Source organism: Gopherus evgoodei, chromosome 2 (genome assembly GCF_007399415.2).
Source record: "Gopherus evgoodei ecotype Sinaloan lineage chromosome 2, rGopEvg1_v1.p, whole genome shotgun sequence".
Lineage (NCBI taxonomy): Eukaryota > Metazoa > Chordata > Testudines > Testudinidae > Gopherus > Gopherus evgoodei.
Genome location: NC_044323.1, coordinates 56,741,089 through 56,758,744, shown reverse-complemented (window position 1 = coordinate 56,758,744; position 17,656 = coordinate 56,741,089). Strand labels below are relative to the sequence as shown.

Genomic DNA, 17,656 nt, shown 5'->3' with positions numbered 1-17,656 from the left:
TATACAAGAGGTCAGACAAGATCTAATGGATCTTTCTGGCCTTAAACCCTGTGAATGTGTGGGAAAGAAGACCTGAACCAATTGTTTTATATATTTTCAAAAGGACCCTAGCAGTAATCCTGGACATCATATTGAAATCAGCCCTTTATGCAGTCTAACACCTGACAAAAGAGTTACATCTACCAGTTAAGCAGCTAATGTGGTGAGATCGCTGCTCATCATGATGCTCTTAATAGTTTCATTGTTACCTTGTGCTTCCCATCTGTCGTACACATCTATTGTCTCTTATCTTAGATTGCAAGCCCTTCAGAGCAAGTACTGTTTTTATATTTGTATGGTGCCTACCACAGTAAACAAAAAATTATTTATGTGCTGACAAGAGGCACAATGAAGTCATACTACAACAAAGAATGTGTGTTACATTTCAGAGTAAAATTCGGAAGTGCAACTTCAATGAAAAAACCCTTAAAGTAATTATTTTACATTGTGCTGGGCTTGCCAAAGTCACTTGTATATGACATAAGACACTAATTTTGAATAGAAACTTTCTTCAATGACAGCAGAATACTGTCCAAATAGCAAAAATAGAAATAGTCCAATAGCAATAGCCTATTAAAAACCACAGGAATATATAGGAATATGGAATAATAGACACCAGTCATATAAGCAACATGCTAAAAGTTTAAGATCTTTTGACATACATAACTAAAATTACAATTCAACCAATAGCACAGTTCTTTTGTATTATGCTGGCAACATAGGCAGCTTGTTCCAAGTTATGCAACTGTCTTACCTTATAATGAATTTAATTACAGATAATGCAGTCAACAATTGCCTTTGGATATTTTTGGTTATGACTAGTGGGTTACTTGTACTCCATTCAGACTGATGGCAGCTCATTACGTGAATATGACCAACTGCTGAATATCAGACGTAATTACATTATTTACAAACCTGCAGTGCTACTTGTTTAGATGAAATATAATCATCATCACTGAGGAAGGCACAGGAGACTACTCTCTTATCATAAGACTGTAGAAATTAAGTGCATCTTCTCAATTAGGTTCTGTTACAGAGTACCTTTTTATGTAAATCTGCTGAGTTCAATGGTTTCTTAATTTCAGGACTATTGAAATGACTCCTACAACTTCCATTATGGAAGTGCTACTGCATCACTTTAATATCTGAGAAGCAAACAAGTACATTAAAAGCTTCTTGCACTCAATATTTCTCAAAGCCCGGGCTGAAGAGTCTAAAAGTTAAATAAGATGATCTATTAAAATATACTTTATTTCAACTTAAGATGACTTTTTCGAAAAATATAAAAATAGTTCTGTCTTTCACAGACTTCCGCCTTCAGAAAACACCATCCACTCTGGATTATTTAAACTTGGAAAAATGCAAGTGTTTTCTTTGAAAATATATCTATTGTAACAGCAAAAACTTGGGTTTCCTTTCGAGCAAGATCATATGATTACACGTTTATATTTTACTTTCCGCAGGAATTCACATACACCCCCATTTGCATCCTGTTATTCATTTAACATTTCCCTTCACTTCAGCATGATGTGTTAACTACATCACAATGCTAACTCTTGCATTTAACAGGTTTCTTTTATACACGGAGTATTTCAGCTCACTGTACAAAGTATGGTTCTTCTTCATATTCTATATGAGACACTGTAAAGGGCATCATTGTTTTAAACTGCACTTTACATCAGAAAAACTCATGTGGTACAGAAATCCAGATCTTTTCCTTTGGTGGATCAATCTCTGTTGCAACTTCTATAATTAATATACAAAGTCTTTTAAACAGTGAAAAGATTAGGATTATTCTCTACTCCTAATATTGCATCTGTCTGAATCTTAGACATTTAGATTTATTTGTACTCTGCACTTTTATTATTAACACTATAGATGTAAACCTTTAAATACTTCAACAGAAATTCTGAGTTACCAGCCATACAATGCTCTTAGAATGTCTTAAAGATACATTCAGCCAGTCGGGTAGTGAGTCTAAAAAAAAAAGCCCCTATGCTCACAATTCCATCCGAAGCAATAAATGAAGAAAATTGTCACAATTTAAGACGAGCCACCACAAAAGATGAGCAATATTTTTAACAGGTCATGCTTCTCTTTTCACATCTAACTGTTTTTAAACTATAGCATAAATGGGTGCTACCTATTTACAAACAACTGTGTTGAAGACTAGAATGTCAATTTCATTTTCTTCACTTAGTTGCTGGAATTACAGACTGACAAGCACAACAGGATGAAAATCTAAATGATGGGATTTTTTTTTATCTTGTAATTTAAGGAACTTTATATTTTATATATATATATATATACACACACACATATACATATATATACACACACACAGTTTTAAATGTATGCATAATTAATCTTCTGACAAAACGTACAATACACTCTACACTCCATTTCACATATCACAAAGCCCTTCAGTTATAAAAGTAACACTAATTGCCCTGTTGTAGGACTCTTAAAAAAATAAGTGTTTATTATTCAGATTGATTAAAGACAACATTTTATTATCCATGTACATATCTATACAGTCTTCTCTAATCGAGAAAAAAAATTTCAACTTATTTTCGTCACCAGAGATAGTCATGAACATTCCAAATGAGCAGAGATTTACACACTTCAGCAGAAATTAGATCAGACACTGTTCAGGTGACGCCCATCTCCCGCCCCCCAAAACACACATACACAGCTCCATTCTCCTCAATTAGTACAAGTTAAATACCCAACTAGTTGAGCCAGAGGAGTTTACCTAAAGTCTAACAATACATGAAAGGAGTTTGAAAACTTTTTAAAAAAACATATCAAATGCACCAAATAGCAGCCACACTAGCCTTTTAAAGCTTTAAAATCCTTATAGTGTGAACATATTCCATTATTGGGAAGTCGCAAGATATTCAGTGATAAACCATATGTTAAGCTAAGGTGAGCAGAAAGAGGGGGTAAGATTCCATAAAAATAAATTTTTGCAACAGTAAATCACCAGCATAAGAAATAATAGGAGTTACCTAGATTTCATAAAAGATACCATTTTTCAATGTTGCCTTCCTTATAGCATAGTCAGATATCCTTAAATTGTTCTTAATAAATCCAATTTATATCCAAAAAATGATTCTCCTCTTTTCAAACTTACCTTCCATTACCAATTTTTTCAAGCTTCTTTCAAGACACCTTAATGTTGTACAACATACAAATTTTTCAAGTCTCAGATAATTCTAGTTCCAAATATAAACACACTAATTCAAAGTAAGTGATGTAACTTGCAGTACATGCACATATTTCTTGTAGCTTGAAAACAAACAATTCATATTCACCACAAATTAATCAAAACTCTGCTAAAGAACTCACTACTATGCAACAAGATTAAATACAAAGCATATACCTGCAACTGTTCATCTCTAAATGTAGTACAATGTACTCACTATATATTGTTGTGCAAAATGGCTTTCAACCCAAAAGATGGGATTTTCTGTTCAGTGCTATCCAACCCTGCTACAAATCTGGATCTACTTATAGATATGTTACATCCAAAAGTGCATACAGGCTTTTTTTGGTGCCAAGAAAACTATTTCAATTAATCACTTTAAATGCATCCAAGCTCTTTTGGTGTCAAGAAAACTATTTCTAGTTAATCACTTTAAATCAGTGGTCCCCGACCTTTTCGTCTGGCAGGCGCCAGACGAAGGACAGTGGCAGCGGTGGAGCATCTGCCGAAATGCCGCCGAATTTCTGCGGCATTTCAGCTGTGACGCCTCTCAATGACGTCGCTTGTCAATGGCTCGTGTCAGCCAGGACGCGGGCGCATTTAGATCCCCCTGTGGCACCGTGTTGGGGATCCCTGCTTTCAATGGATGAAAACTAACTCTTCATCCAAGCTAGTCAGACACAAAATATATGAGACAAAAGTAGGGGGCTGAATATGAGGCTTTTGGCATACTCCTATACAGTGTGAACTTGGATTAAGACCCATAAGCCTATGCAGAATTCATAAAAACCCTGGGTACTTTCTGGACCTTGAAAGACCATATAATGTTCTTGAGCAGGCTGAAAACTGCAAAAACTGTAATGGGAAATTCTGAAATCTGGTTTTGTTTTAAGTCAGGACAGTCAAAATCCTGGAATTTTGGGAGAAACAAAATATTCGGAAACATTTTGTTTTGATGAGGCTGAAGTATTTTGTTTCAACTTTTATATATTATAAATTATAACGAAAGTCAAAACAAAGCATTTCTATCTTATCAAAATGAAGTATTTAAAAAAAACTGGTGTAAAATTTCAATGAAAATTGGTATCTCCTATGAGATCTTGATTTCATCTAAACAGCGTTTTCTGATAGGTCACAGGCCGGCTACCCCCAATCACTCTCTCATGGCCAAGGATGAAATAATGCCTTAAGTATCAGAGAGGGAGCCATGTTGTTTTTGTGGACACAGACTAACGAGGAGTCTGGTGGTACCTGAAAGACTAACAAATGTATTTGGGCATAAGCTTTCATGGGTAAAAATCCCAGTTCTTCAGAAGCATGGTCTGAAGAAGTGGGGTTTTTACCTGCAAAATCTTATGACCAAATACATTTGTTAGTCTTTAAGATGTCACCGGACTCCTCGTTGTTATTATGTCTCAGTTTCCCTTTTCTCACAGGGCTCCTCAATAACTCACGATCACAGTCCAAAGGTAAACATACACATTCCTTCTGGGGTCTAATTTATTTAGTCCTAAAACAGTGGCCCTCTAGGCCCCCACCCCAGTTCAGTGTCCTTCTCCCTGAATCAGGAGTCCCCAGCCCTTCTTCATCATGTTGGGTTCAATTCAGTCTGTCTGTCTCTCAGTTCAGTGTGTCTTCTTCTGAGTCAGGAGTTGGGTCTTCCAGGACCCAATCCAACTTCCTTTACTCTGCGCTAGAGTCAGTCTCAATCCCTGTAGCAAACACCTGTAGCTGCCTCCTCGAGCCAGCTATAGCTTTTCAGGCTTCTGTTGTGCTTGGGCCTCCTAGCTGGAGTGCTATCAGCTTCCACTTGAGCTCCCTTCCCCAAAGACTCCTTCTGGAGTTTGTATGTTCCCAAGCCCTCACCTGAGTTAACTACATGACCGCATTCATATCTACCTGGAAAGCTGAACTAATCTTAACACAGGTGGGTTGAGGCACTATTTCCTCTTAAAGGGGCCAGTCACCCTGTGATATGAGGAGAAATTGTTCCACCAAATTTTTGACAAGCTGTAGTGTTGAACAAAATGTCATATGCTGTACTATCCTGGTTTACCACAAAAAGCACTGCATCGACTGTTTACTCAGAGAAAGACAAAAAAACTCACTTTTTTGAAAACAGACTTTGGAAAATTTACCAAGATGAGTTAATAATAATATACACACACACTATATGTGGGCCTCCTAATGACCTGTCAAGACAACCTAGAGCAGTGGTTCCCAAACTGCGTGTCAAGACCCCAAGTGAGGTTGCTCCATTAGCAGATAAGATGGCAGCAATCCTGAGTGTGTGGAGAACAGCATTTTACAAAATACATGCAGTGTGATCTCGCACACAGTGTGTGTGCAAGGTAATGCTGTGAGGAAGACACCATTTTGTAAAGCAAAATGGCAGCCTTTATGCAGTGCGATCTTAGGTGTACAGCGCATGCAAGGTCTCGCTGCAAGGAGGATGCCATTTGAAAATGGTGACCTCAGTGCTGTCTGGGGTTCAGAAAATAATACAACTGAAAATGTGGTTATTCAAAGTCTGTGTTTGGGAACCATTGATCTAGAGAAAGTACTTTGGAGAAAAGAAACAGGCAAAACTATCTGAAAGACAGACCTCAATAGCATGATTATCAAAGGTAGTAAACAATCATATCAGACCACATTACACTTGCAGTGTGGTGTTAAAGACAGGACGTTAAAAAGATGTCACACAATTTTGCTGAAAAGGCTTTCAACTAAAAGATTAGCGTCATTTTAAGCTCAATTCCTATACGAATATGGATGATAAATTTGATTATCCATGCAATTAGAACTTCAACACTATCACAGCAAGAGATATAACAATCAACCATTTTTTTTGTGTGCATGGTTCTTTTGCACTGCCACAAGAGAGCCAGATTCTGGCCACAACTGGTCAGATAATTTCCACAGTAGGAGAAGCTCTCATCTGGCATTAAGCCAGCCACTCCATTTCAGCCAAGGGGGCAGGCTAGGGAATGAAGGGGCGGCACAGAGCTTCGTTCCACCAATTCTCAGCTGGTGTGGGGAATCGTATGTTGTTGGCACAACACAGAATAGCTCCAAGAATGCTATAACTCAAACCAGAACCAGAGTCAATGCAGACCAGCCCACAGAACTAGGGAACCGTAACTGGTTCCTTATGTCCCCCCCCCCATTTTCCTTTGCCAAGCACAGCTTGAGCACAGGAGAGAATCTGCCTCGCTCAGTTTCAGAAATTGGCTTCCTCAAGCACATTAGATAATAAACCAATTATGTGATGGGGTTGCAGGCGTTCGTTCATTTTATTCATAACAAAGTTATCTTTGCAGCACCAAGGAAAACATCCAACTGATGGGAAATCCATCTGAAAAAGTGCTAAGTTCAACAATTTTATATCGTCTCCTCAAAACCTTTGCAAGTTTAAGGAAAAGGTCTGGAAAACTTATTAAAAGGCGATATTGCTTCCAAATGCAAGATGACTAGTTAAGTGAAATGTAAAGATACATTTGGTTTTTAAGAAAACACCTGATTTTGTACAGTTACCTCACTACACAACTTGACATGTCATTAAAGTATAGATACAGTCAACAATTTTAAATACTAAAACAAGTGAAAGTAACATACAGCACCAAACAGTATTTTAAAAGCAAACCAAGAAAAACTTAATCCTAATCTCTTACCATCAAAGAAGCTTTTGGTTCTCAGGTAACTCACGCTAAGCCTAAGCACAGACAGTTTATCCAGTTTGGCGATAACGTCTTGTGGGAAAGGCAAGAGGTTAGCCAAGCGATCTAACTCTGCATTCAATCTGTCTCTGTGTCTCTTGGATGGATTGGACTTGGCTCCTTCAGATGGGGGTGGCTTTACTCTGTGGCAAAGACAAAACACAGTATAAATGCATATTTTTTCCTCAAACTGATCACATTGCCCCAATTTTTTATTATTTTTTTTTTTAAACAGAAAGGTAGTAAAGCTCTGCCATTAAGCTGATGCCCACCACCATAAATCTTTTACATATTAACATGTATTATGCTTCCCCAAAATGAGTTGCACATTCCCCAGCAAAAATTAACTTAGATTGAAGTTCAGAAAAACAAACATCAGGTGGGCATCTAAGAGTCCTGTTCGCACATCAGTTAAAAGTGTTTGAAAGTTGAGAGATACTTAATAATAATCAGTTCTATTGTTCAGAAAAAAACTCAAATGTCACTCAGAATGTGCCAAATACTTTATATTCTACTAAAATACTAGTGTTAATGTACATTTATTAATACTTGGTGTAAAATTGTACTCTCACATCTACACTTGTTCACTTTTAGTGCAACATCTCAATGTATGCTTAATTTTTATACAGTGTTTTATTTTCTGCTTAAAACTGCAAGAGTTCTAACAACTTGTTGGATACCAGCAAAGCATACAAGACACAAAAATCAAAATGCCCTCTGGCCCCGATATCTTCAAATCTGGGAGAGAGACAGGTGAAAATATGTTGGGGAGTTCCTGAAAAAGGAGTCACTATGAATGCTTGTAATGAAATTTTGGGGGTGGGAATATGTAAATCAACTCATTAAATCCACTTACAGCTGACAACATACTGAGCACTAAAATACTCTTCAACTCTTAACTAATCACAACATTTACAGTAAGTATGGCATGACAAATTGGTGAAATAAACCATCCAAAACAAAGCAATAATGCTCTTTTATGAATTATATTATGGTGTTTATGTAATCTTGCTTCTAGTTTCCATTAACACCCACCTTAAATTCCCAGTGCTCAGTCCAAAATTTCCTACACACAAGGTTGTGAATAGGGAACATTTATATTATATGAAATTATATCTGATTGTTAGAAAGAAATAAATTCTGAGTCTTTCAACAGATTAGCTTTGCTCACATGCCATGTATGCTTAAAATAAAGTTTTCTAATTACAGCGGGCTCAATCATTGATTCCTTTTTGTGTAATAAGTTTGTAGAGTCAGTTTGCTACTGCTTAGATTACCTTTACACAAATGTTGGTTGTGTGTGACATGCTGTTTGCAAACTCTGTTCATGCCTACGTGCTTCATGCAGTCTAAGTAGTCTTGCCAGTATTTATTTCCAAGTACTGCATTCAATCAAATTACTATTCTGCACTGACTAGAAATTTAAAAAACCTCCTGTAATGAAATTTAGATACCACTGTGAAAACATGATTTATATTGTAAAAATTTCATAACTTCCAGTTAAATGCATGAGACAGAATTGACATCAAATAGTGAAATACATCATGTGTTTTTAGACTTATCTTTCTTCCAGTTCCAATTACTAAGTTAGCCACTGGAGGGGGGTGGGGTTTTTGATGGGGGGTGGAGGAGTCATAAAATTGTCAATATTTATTAATCTAAATCTAAACCTTCCAAATCAATTTTTAAGGACCATGTCTTCTTATACCAGTGTCACTTGTCCACTACCTCTTGATTGGAGAAAACTTAAAATTTGTCTCAACTGTTCACTCTTACCATAAAAATGATGTGTTGCTGTTATATGCTGAAGGAGTGTATACACCCCCCCCCCCTTTCTTACTCAGAGTTTGTAATGTCAACATTCGGTACTGTAGCCCCAATCACAACACACTCGAAAGCCCCAGGAATAACAACCACTATCACACTTCATTACCATTAAAGCTAAGTTTGTTGCAGAAATAAAGGGTCTGCTTCCCCACTGCTCTGATGGAGGTTAATGGTACAGAAATGGGCAAGGAGGAAGTGATGGAAAAATAAAAGGTGGTTATGAAAATTATGTCTATTAAACAGAGACTTATCCAAAGCAAAAACAGCACATCACGTATGAGTGTGTCATCAATTAAAATACACAGTGAAATAAGTATCTGGCTAAGGGCAGTATTAGAACTACCTCAATCATGAGCCCTGACTTTCTGAGGGCCACTCTGAGCCTGAGATCTCTCTAATGCCATATGATGTCAGGCTACCTGCAGCTCACCACATCCCCAGATAATATTAGTTTAAAAGGAATTCTGTAAAGCTTTTGTTCAGACAAAAGGAACCAAATAATGTTTACTTATTCTAGGGAAGCATTCGTGTACTCAAATCATGTCAACTTGCATAATTCTTTTAAACAAAAAAAAAAAAAAAACAGACTACACAACAAAAAGCTTGGCCAATATTGGCCAAACAGGCCAATACTGGCCAAACAACAGGCTAAAAGTCACCCAACATTTCCTTAACAATCCCTATTAGTAACACTAAGTTACTGAGTGAGAGCCGTTAACATGCATTACTGTCAGTTAATACAGAGCCAGATTAAAAAACCTATTGCTTGAAGTATAGTCCTGCTGTACCGGCAATGATTGAGCTACCCCACTCAGACACTTAAGTCAGTCACCCAGGTCTGCTATTCCTGTGGAATAGTTTGTAGTCTCCGATTCTTGGTAGTCAGGCTTTGTCTACACTGGACTTTTGTTGGTAAAACTTCTGTTGTTCAGGGGTGTGGAAAAAAAAACACATTGGTGTAAACAGGGCTTTGTCCGCTTTAGCCCCCCTGCCTGGGGCAGCACCAGAGCATGGCTCAGGTGGGGTCAGGCTTCAGTCCCCCCTCCTGAAGTCATGTAGTATTTGCATTGTCAGAAGGGGGTCATAGTGCAATGAAGTTTGTGAACCCCTTGTTCGGATAGAGTTCTGCACCCTCTATGCATTACAGCAAGTTATCCCTGAAGGAAACTGAATCCTATATCAAGATTAATCCTTGTATATGTTCTTTTTACAAAAACAGTCCAGAAAGTGGGGGCAGATTTTAAGATTGTTAAAACTGCTTTAACAGTAGAATTCCCTTCCAGTCCTGCTGCTCTACCGTTTAGGTACAGCTGTGAGAGATTTGAACAAACCCGAATGGCCAGAGTTCCTTGTTTAGTTAATATCTATTACAGCTGAACTGAAACCTTTCAATATTTCAATACCTGAGAGACAGACAAGTGCGGTCATAGAACATCAAAATAAAAACAGTTGTCAAAGTATTATTTTAACTATTTTCCCCGTTCTTCTATGCCGCATAGTCTTTAATCACATACCTTACTATGTGTGAGTTTTGATTGTGCGTGTGTGTGTACACACACACACACACACACACGCTAAACCCAAATGGCTGTAGCCTTAATTTATACCATGAGGCCAAAGCAGGTTCTAATATACACATTCCTGACTTAAAAATAAAAGTAAATTAAAATACAGTTTTGAATAAAACCAGTTGCTGAGCACCTAAAGATAAGTGAATACTAGCAGGGATCCTAAAAATCCCTTTGACAGAAAAAAAACCACAGAAATTTCATTTTTACAGAGAATTTTTACTGCTTCATTTTGTGAAAAATGAAAAACATAACCATTAACTACATTTTACTAAAAGTACCAGTGTCACTTATTTAATGATCACAACTTCCCTCTCTTGTGCTCTATTTCTGAATGCACTTTTTAAATCTACAGTGGAACCCAGTTTATTCGTTCTAACTGGGACCGAGGCCAGATCGAATAATCAAAATTGGCAAAGAGCTTTCTATCCTTTATTTTATGAGGGGCGGGGAGGACTCGGAGCCCCAACTGCCCAGGGCTGACCACTGGAGTCCCTGCTGCTGTTAGCCCGGGGCTGGAGAGCTGAATAATGGAGGCTCGAATAACTAGGCTTCTACTGTATATCAATAAAACATTCTGTTCAGATACTTTGTATGTTGTGGCTATGGAGCCTAAAGTTCAGTGTTTCATTTTAAATAGCAAAAAACCATGGATTTTTAATCGGAGAATTTTGTTTTGTTATTATGGAAAATGGGATCCCTGAATATAATACACAACTGTTTTACTCCTCTAAAAAACAGAGGGCCTTTGATGAGATTGGCAGCACAGGCATCTGTCACATAGCTGACAGTCTTAATCCTTGGGGTAGTATGTGCTGCAGATGTTTTTCAACCCATCCTTAATGTTACAAAAATGGAGGTATTATTTTTGTGAATTATTATTTAGTTCAGATAATTCAGGATGTGAGAGAAATGTATTATGTACATACATACCATTTTATTTTAGAAATGAAAAAAGCAACATATATTTTAAGGAAACGGCATTGAAACGGACGTAAAATCCATGGTCATCGAAAAAATCCATTTAAATAAAACAAAAAAGCCCTTCTAAATTAAAATAGGATGATGTCTCCCTATAATCTCAACCACATATGCAAAGACATGTTTTTCCCCCCTAAAATTGTTATTCACACCAAATCTGTCTATTACCAAAAGTGATGCATGTTCACCATTCTCAAACAATACCACTCCACCCAGAGGAACTAAAAACTCTTACCACCATATTCAACATTAACATTACACTCTGGTTCTGATGTGTGAGGTAAGAGTAAAGGATGATGGGATGGGTATTATCTCTGTAGACTGTTGACAGCCTTGATTTGAAGTTGGGGCACATCTTTCTCAGTGGTGCAGCAAACTTGTTTTGTGGTTTCCCGTCAGGGGTGACAGAACCAATGAGCTTCCAAGCAGCTTTAAAGGACCAGGCTGTTCTAACTCTTCTGTCAATGGTGTGATGGGACTATGTAACCCAGGGGTTCTCAAATTGATTGTCATGACCCCTCCGCGGGTCACAAGGTTATTATGTAGGGGATCGTGAACTGTCAGCCTCCACCCCCAAACCCCACTTCACCTCCAACATTTATAATAGTGTTAAATATATTTTGAAGTTTTTTTAATATATAAGGGGGAAGGGTCGCACTCAAAGGCTTGCTGTGCAAAAAAGGTTACCAATACAATAGTTTGAGAACCACTGCTGTAACCTTTTGTCCTCCACTAGTGAGTATGTATCAACACCCACCCACTCTGTTGGCTTCATCTTAACAGTTCATTTTGATTTAAAGACTGCCTGCAACAGAAAGCGCAAGAGGAGAGACTACTAAAGTACTGACAATGGAAATTTTGTGCCAAATCCAACAGATTGCAATATATAGCTTTTAAGATCATATACCATGGTTGTGCACAAAGAAAAGAATCTTCTTCGCTTCCCAAGATTGTTTTCTAAATATAGCGAAAGATTTTCTTAATATGCTATTTATATGTTCTTTTTAATGTCTCTCTGAAAGAAGCAGAGTACATAATAAATCTGAAATTAAAAATATGAAGCATCTTAAAATGCTATCTGCTACAAACCATCCATCTACAGTACCGAAACTATAAATGAATATGCACTGTTTCTAAAAAGAAAGACCATATACCCGGGGTGGCCAAACTGTGGTTCGCGAGCCACATGTGGCTCTTTTATCATTAAAGTGCTGCTTGCAAGCCCCCTCCACCCCCCATTCTCCACCTGCTAGACTGGGGGGTGGGGAGAAGAGCCCGGGACCTCTGCCTTGCAGCGGGGTGGTGGGAATGGAGACTTCTGTCCAGCAGGGAGGAGGGTTTCAGGGCTTCAGCCCCGTAAGGGCACACCTGCTGGGGCTCGGGGCTTCAGCAGGAGTGGGACTGAAACTCCAGGCTCCCAGCAGGCATGATCTGGCTCTCAAACTTCTGAAGACTGTCATACATAGAGGGCCAGTAAGCTTGGCCATACCTGCTGTATACTAACTGTTTGTGCAATTAAGTGCAATTAGAGATAATGAAGGGTAACAGAATGAGCCCGGAAAGTGAACACCTATCTACAGGTGAAGAAAAAGCAATGACAGGGAAATCATCTCTTTGCTGCCTCTTGAATCACTGTATATATTAATCCTAGCCTGACGGGTCATCCAGACAACCAAATAAAGCAAACATTTTTCAGGTACGTTGTATATGGAGAATCCATGTAAGTAAGCATTGGACAAAGCCAATCACTTATATTTCTTGTTCGTTTTTCATTATCTAAGAAACATGCAATGAGCTTTAACTGACATTCTAGTTTGTGTACATATGGCAATTAAACTTCTTAATGCGCCTGCCCCCCCCCGGCCACCATTTTCCCACTTAGTGTTTGTGTATTTTACTGCAACAAAAAAAGTTAAAGTATATTAAATATAAAATATTTTTATCTAAAGACATCGTAAGGATTAAATAAATAAAAATTCATAACACCAGGGGAAGGGGATTAAAAGTACATAATCTATTTACCACAAATCTGATTTATGTGGATCTTGCATTCCATCCTGTTTGACATTAAATGAACTTCATGGCTTGTTATATATTAATGGATATTCCAGTGATTAATAAAAACCCAGGAAACTTGAGAATTTGAATTTAACATATGAAAATTTTTTTAAAAGATACAAGCCTCGATAAACCTTTGTTATCACCCATAGGAAAATGACCACAGGGGGGAGTCCACATCATTCAATCAATAAAAATAGAAAAATTACATGGAAGAAAACAAAAATAAAAGTAGAAAAGGCTCCAAGAAAGTGCATGTTCTGTAATACATAGCAAGATTTGATTGGGTGTAGGTGGTGAAATCTCACTTTGTTTACCATGCATTTTTCGTCTTTAACAAAAGACACGGATATTCCTACATTTAAACTAGCTATTGTATTTCTTCCAAAAATGCAATCAGTATATTTTCCTTTTATACATACTACAGTGATAGTAGCTCTCTACAGAAAGGATTATATTCCAATACTTCGTACTGTCAGGGTAATAGCCCAAGATTTCCTTTGGGGTTCTGTCCTATACACTGCAGATAATAGGAGTGTTTTTTTCTGAACTGGCTTCAAATTACTACCATGATTTTCAATTAGTTATTTTCCATACAAAAATCTGAGTTTTCTTCCCCCCCATTTAGACTTTCTTGTGCTCATTACATTATATAGATGAGAAAAAAGTTGTTCACACAAATAAGTTGTCTGTATTACAGACAATACATCACTCATGCTCCACTCAGAATTTTGGATATGGCAAGTGAAGCCAAATACACAATTCAACAAAAATTTAATCTCTTCCTTATATGAAAGGAATGTAAAAACAAGCTACATTACCTCACTACATATAATAGTATGTCAGCTCTTCTATTTTAAACTATTTTTTCAAGAGGTTTTTAAATTGCCTGGAAGAAAGCTAACTTCAAGGCAGTTATCACACAAGTTTCCTATATATTAATTTGAGGAGAATCAGAGGCAAGCTAGATCTTTTTACAATTATGAACAAGCTTCATAACCTCTTTAAAAGTGAGATCTGATAATCTGCTGCTACTCTAGGATTCTCTCTCTTTTTGGCCAAGAGTATGAACTATAATCAGTTTTTAACTGGGCAAAATAGAACCCTCTGGCCTGCAGATAATGTGTCTCCTAAGACTGCTATCAGAGAATAAATGCAAAATGAATGTAAAATTAAGTATAAAGAGGGAAATAAGTATGGTACACTGAACAAACAGAAATTAATCTTGTGCAAATTATTTGTCAATCCCGCAGGATAGCAAATAATATGATTAGTAGGAGTTTTTTTTAAAACCTGTTATAGGTAAAGCCCAAATTACGGCTAGATTAAAAACAAAAATATTTACCTTAAATTAAGAAAGGTTTATTTTTCACTTTCAGTCCTAAAGAGAGAAGTTCTTTTATGACAAGGACACCTCAAGACCAATATTAAATTTAGTTTCCACCCGTATGTTGATACACATAAAAAAAGAACATACTCAGATTCAAATAAGGTAAATGTGGCAAATTAAAATAAAGAATATTAAAGACTAAGCAGCTGGAGAGTCAGACATTTTTATATAGTGGTACAAAAATAGAAAGTTTTCAGATCTGACCAGAATTTATTAGGAAACACAACATTAAGACTACTCTAATCAGAAAAAGTGAATAGCTATACAACAGTTCCTTAAATTAACATTTTTGTGTACTTTAAAGGATTAGTCTAAGAAAGTATGTAAACAGAGCGGGGAAGTTATTTGCGCTTGCGCATAACTGTAGAAAATAAGCATTTCCTATATACTTGTATATCTTGAAACAGGACAACTATTCTTTCTAAAACATAGATTTATATTGTTGAACTGTTTTAACACTTCTATGTTTTAGCATAAAAGAGGCTAGCCACATTTACATTAAGTTATATTCACATTTACTGCATCTTCTGCAGAGTGTTGGTAGAAATCATCATATATATTGCTTTTCACTGATTTAGTCAATCCACAAACATAGTAAAATTCATTAAAGCAAAATATCCATTTGTACAAATATTTAATAGCAACAGCTGTGACTGAATATGCACTCAACTGATCCAAAACAGGGAGCTGAATGATATAAAGGAACTTGCTTACCCACAGTGTCCCAAAATGTTTTTCTCTTTTACTAGTATGTTACAAGGAACAACTCTTAAATTTAGTGTATGATTTTACTTTTTATACAGTTTTTTTCAGTAATGCTAATTGAAAACAAGTGCAATTTAAAAAATAGTAAAATTTCTTTGGCCATGAGTCAATAAGAAATAAGCTGCCGGGGGGAAAAAAAGCAATTAATCAGACTACTTACATAATGATGCATATATTAACTACTTTTATAACAGATAAATGTAAAAGTTAACGATTTCCTCTAGGCTGAAAGTCATTTCAGATTAAAGTAATCTTTTAGTGAAGCAGGTACAACCTTGGGCCCAATCCTATCTATACTTAGGGGATATAATTAGCTTTACTCATATAACTAAGGGTTTTCAGAATTAGGCCCATCAAGAGGTAGTTCTTTTCTTTTTAAGAGATGGCAGTAATTTCTGATTTATGTTTGTTTGGAGCTAAATGAGTAGGTAACATAAAATATAATCAATCTTTTGGTAGAATAAAAATATTAAGGAAATTAGTTTTTTAAAAATATTCCCAAACTGGGTAACACCTACTGTCATGCCCTTTGTTGAAATGTCCCAGGCCCCTTGTCAGAGACATCCACATTCAGGAATATTACATGGGGGGAGGGAGGGCTCCAGGATCTGATGTGCAAGACTTCATACAGAGTTGAAGTAATAAAATGTGCTTTATTAGTTAAAAATCACAGTACCGACTGTGAAATACTCTACTGCAGGGAGTGAATGGTAAGCTACAAACCCATCCAAATGGGGACGACCGGGGCAGCCGGGCGCTTTTCTGCACATACACATGCCACAAGTCCTAAGCAGCACAGCTAAGCACTGCACTGCTAAGAAACTGCTCCATCTTCGCACGGCGACCAACAAGACATTTAAAAAAGCTACATTTGTCATGTAACTACTTTTAACAGCTATTTTAGCTGGTGGGGGCTTTGTAGCCATCGCTAGGCAACTACCAGCTTAAATGCCTCCTAGCCTAGATCAGGTAACCCAGCCACACTAAAACCTAAAGTCATTTATTCTTCCTTCCTTCCTTCCTTCCTTCCCCCCTCCCCTCCCTCAGGCCTCATTCTGCCTTTTAACCACCATCCTTATACAAATGGGTCATCGGTGCCTGTTCACAACAGGACTCCGAACAGCGCTAACTACAGACTTCCCTGATGCTGGGGGGGGGGGGCCGAAGAGAAAAGAGTCAGAAAAGGGACTTCTTGAATCCCCATATGTCACGCGCAGGCCCAGCACTGCAGCCAGGGGTCCCAACCCAAAGACGCCGACAGAGAAGAAAAGCCCCCGCAAAAGGGCCCCAAGCATTGCAGCAAACAGCCCCGGGGGGCGCCCTGCCTCTGGGGCTGCGTCCCCGGGCAAAACCCAAATAGCGCCCCAGACAAACAAGGCCCACGAGGAGCGAAGCGCAGAGCCCTGGGGCTGTAGGGACGCTGGGGGCTACGGCGGAAAGCAGCGCCGGGGGCTGCAGCCACCCACCCGGCGCTGGGGAAGCAGGGAGCCGCTGCAGAGCGGACGCTGGAGCTAGGGAGAGAGGAGGCGGGGGGCGCAGAGCACGGCCAGGGGCCGGTTTGGGTGAGCCGCTGACAGCCCCGCAGTGACCAGGAGCGAAGCCGGCCCGGCAGCTCCCCCGCGCGCCCCAGCTTGTCTCTTACATTTTCTGCACGGGCTTCCGCCGCTTGCGACTGGCGTAGGTGACATTGGGGTTCATCCTGCTGCTGCCGCCTCGGCTCCCAGTCCCGCCGCCGCCGCGAGTCCCCGGCGAGCCCGCTCGGCGCCGCAGCCCTAAGCTACCTGGCCCTGCCCGTCTGCGGCGCGCCAAGCGCTGCTCCCCCGGCCGAGGGAGGGCGGGGAGCCCAGGTGATCAGCGCCGGCGACACCCACCACCCCCGCTGCGCCCCCGGAGATAGGAGCGGGGGCGGCCGGGGCTTTCCAGCTCCCAGCAGCGGCGGCTTCTCCTTCCCGGGAAGGTGGGGGCCGGGCTAGCGCACCCCGAGGCTGCTGCCGCTGCGGGCGGGTGCTAAGATTCCTCTGTCCCAGTGCGGCCGCCGCGGGCCAGGCAAACGTCTGTCACCTTCCACCGCGGTCGCAGAGGGCGGCCTCCCCCTGCTCTCCCC

The 17,656-nt window shown here is 38.9% G+C and overlaps 1 protein-coding gene across 1 annotated transcript in view; it reads right to left on the bottom strand.

Annotated features, from left to right (window-relative positions):
• The window catches only part of AHR (aryl hydrocarbon receptor), a 98,509-nt gene extending 80,880 nt beyond the window's left edge, over positions 1-17,629 (bottom strand). The window contains exons 1-2 of the mRNA XM_030550712.1: positions 17,195-17,629; positions 6,919-7,106 (exon numbers count right to left, since the gene is read on the bottom strand). Of these exons, the coding sequence (XP_030406572.1) occupies positions 6,919-7,106; positions 17,195-17,250 (244 nt within the window). The 5' untranslated portion in view covers positions 17,251-17,629. The remainder of the gene's footprint in view (positions 1-6,918; positions 7,107-17,194) is intronic.
• Positions 17,630-17,656: the final 27 nt, after the last annotated feature.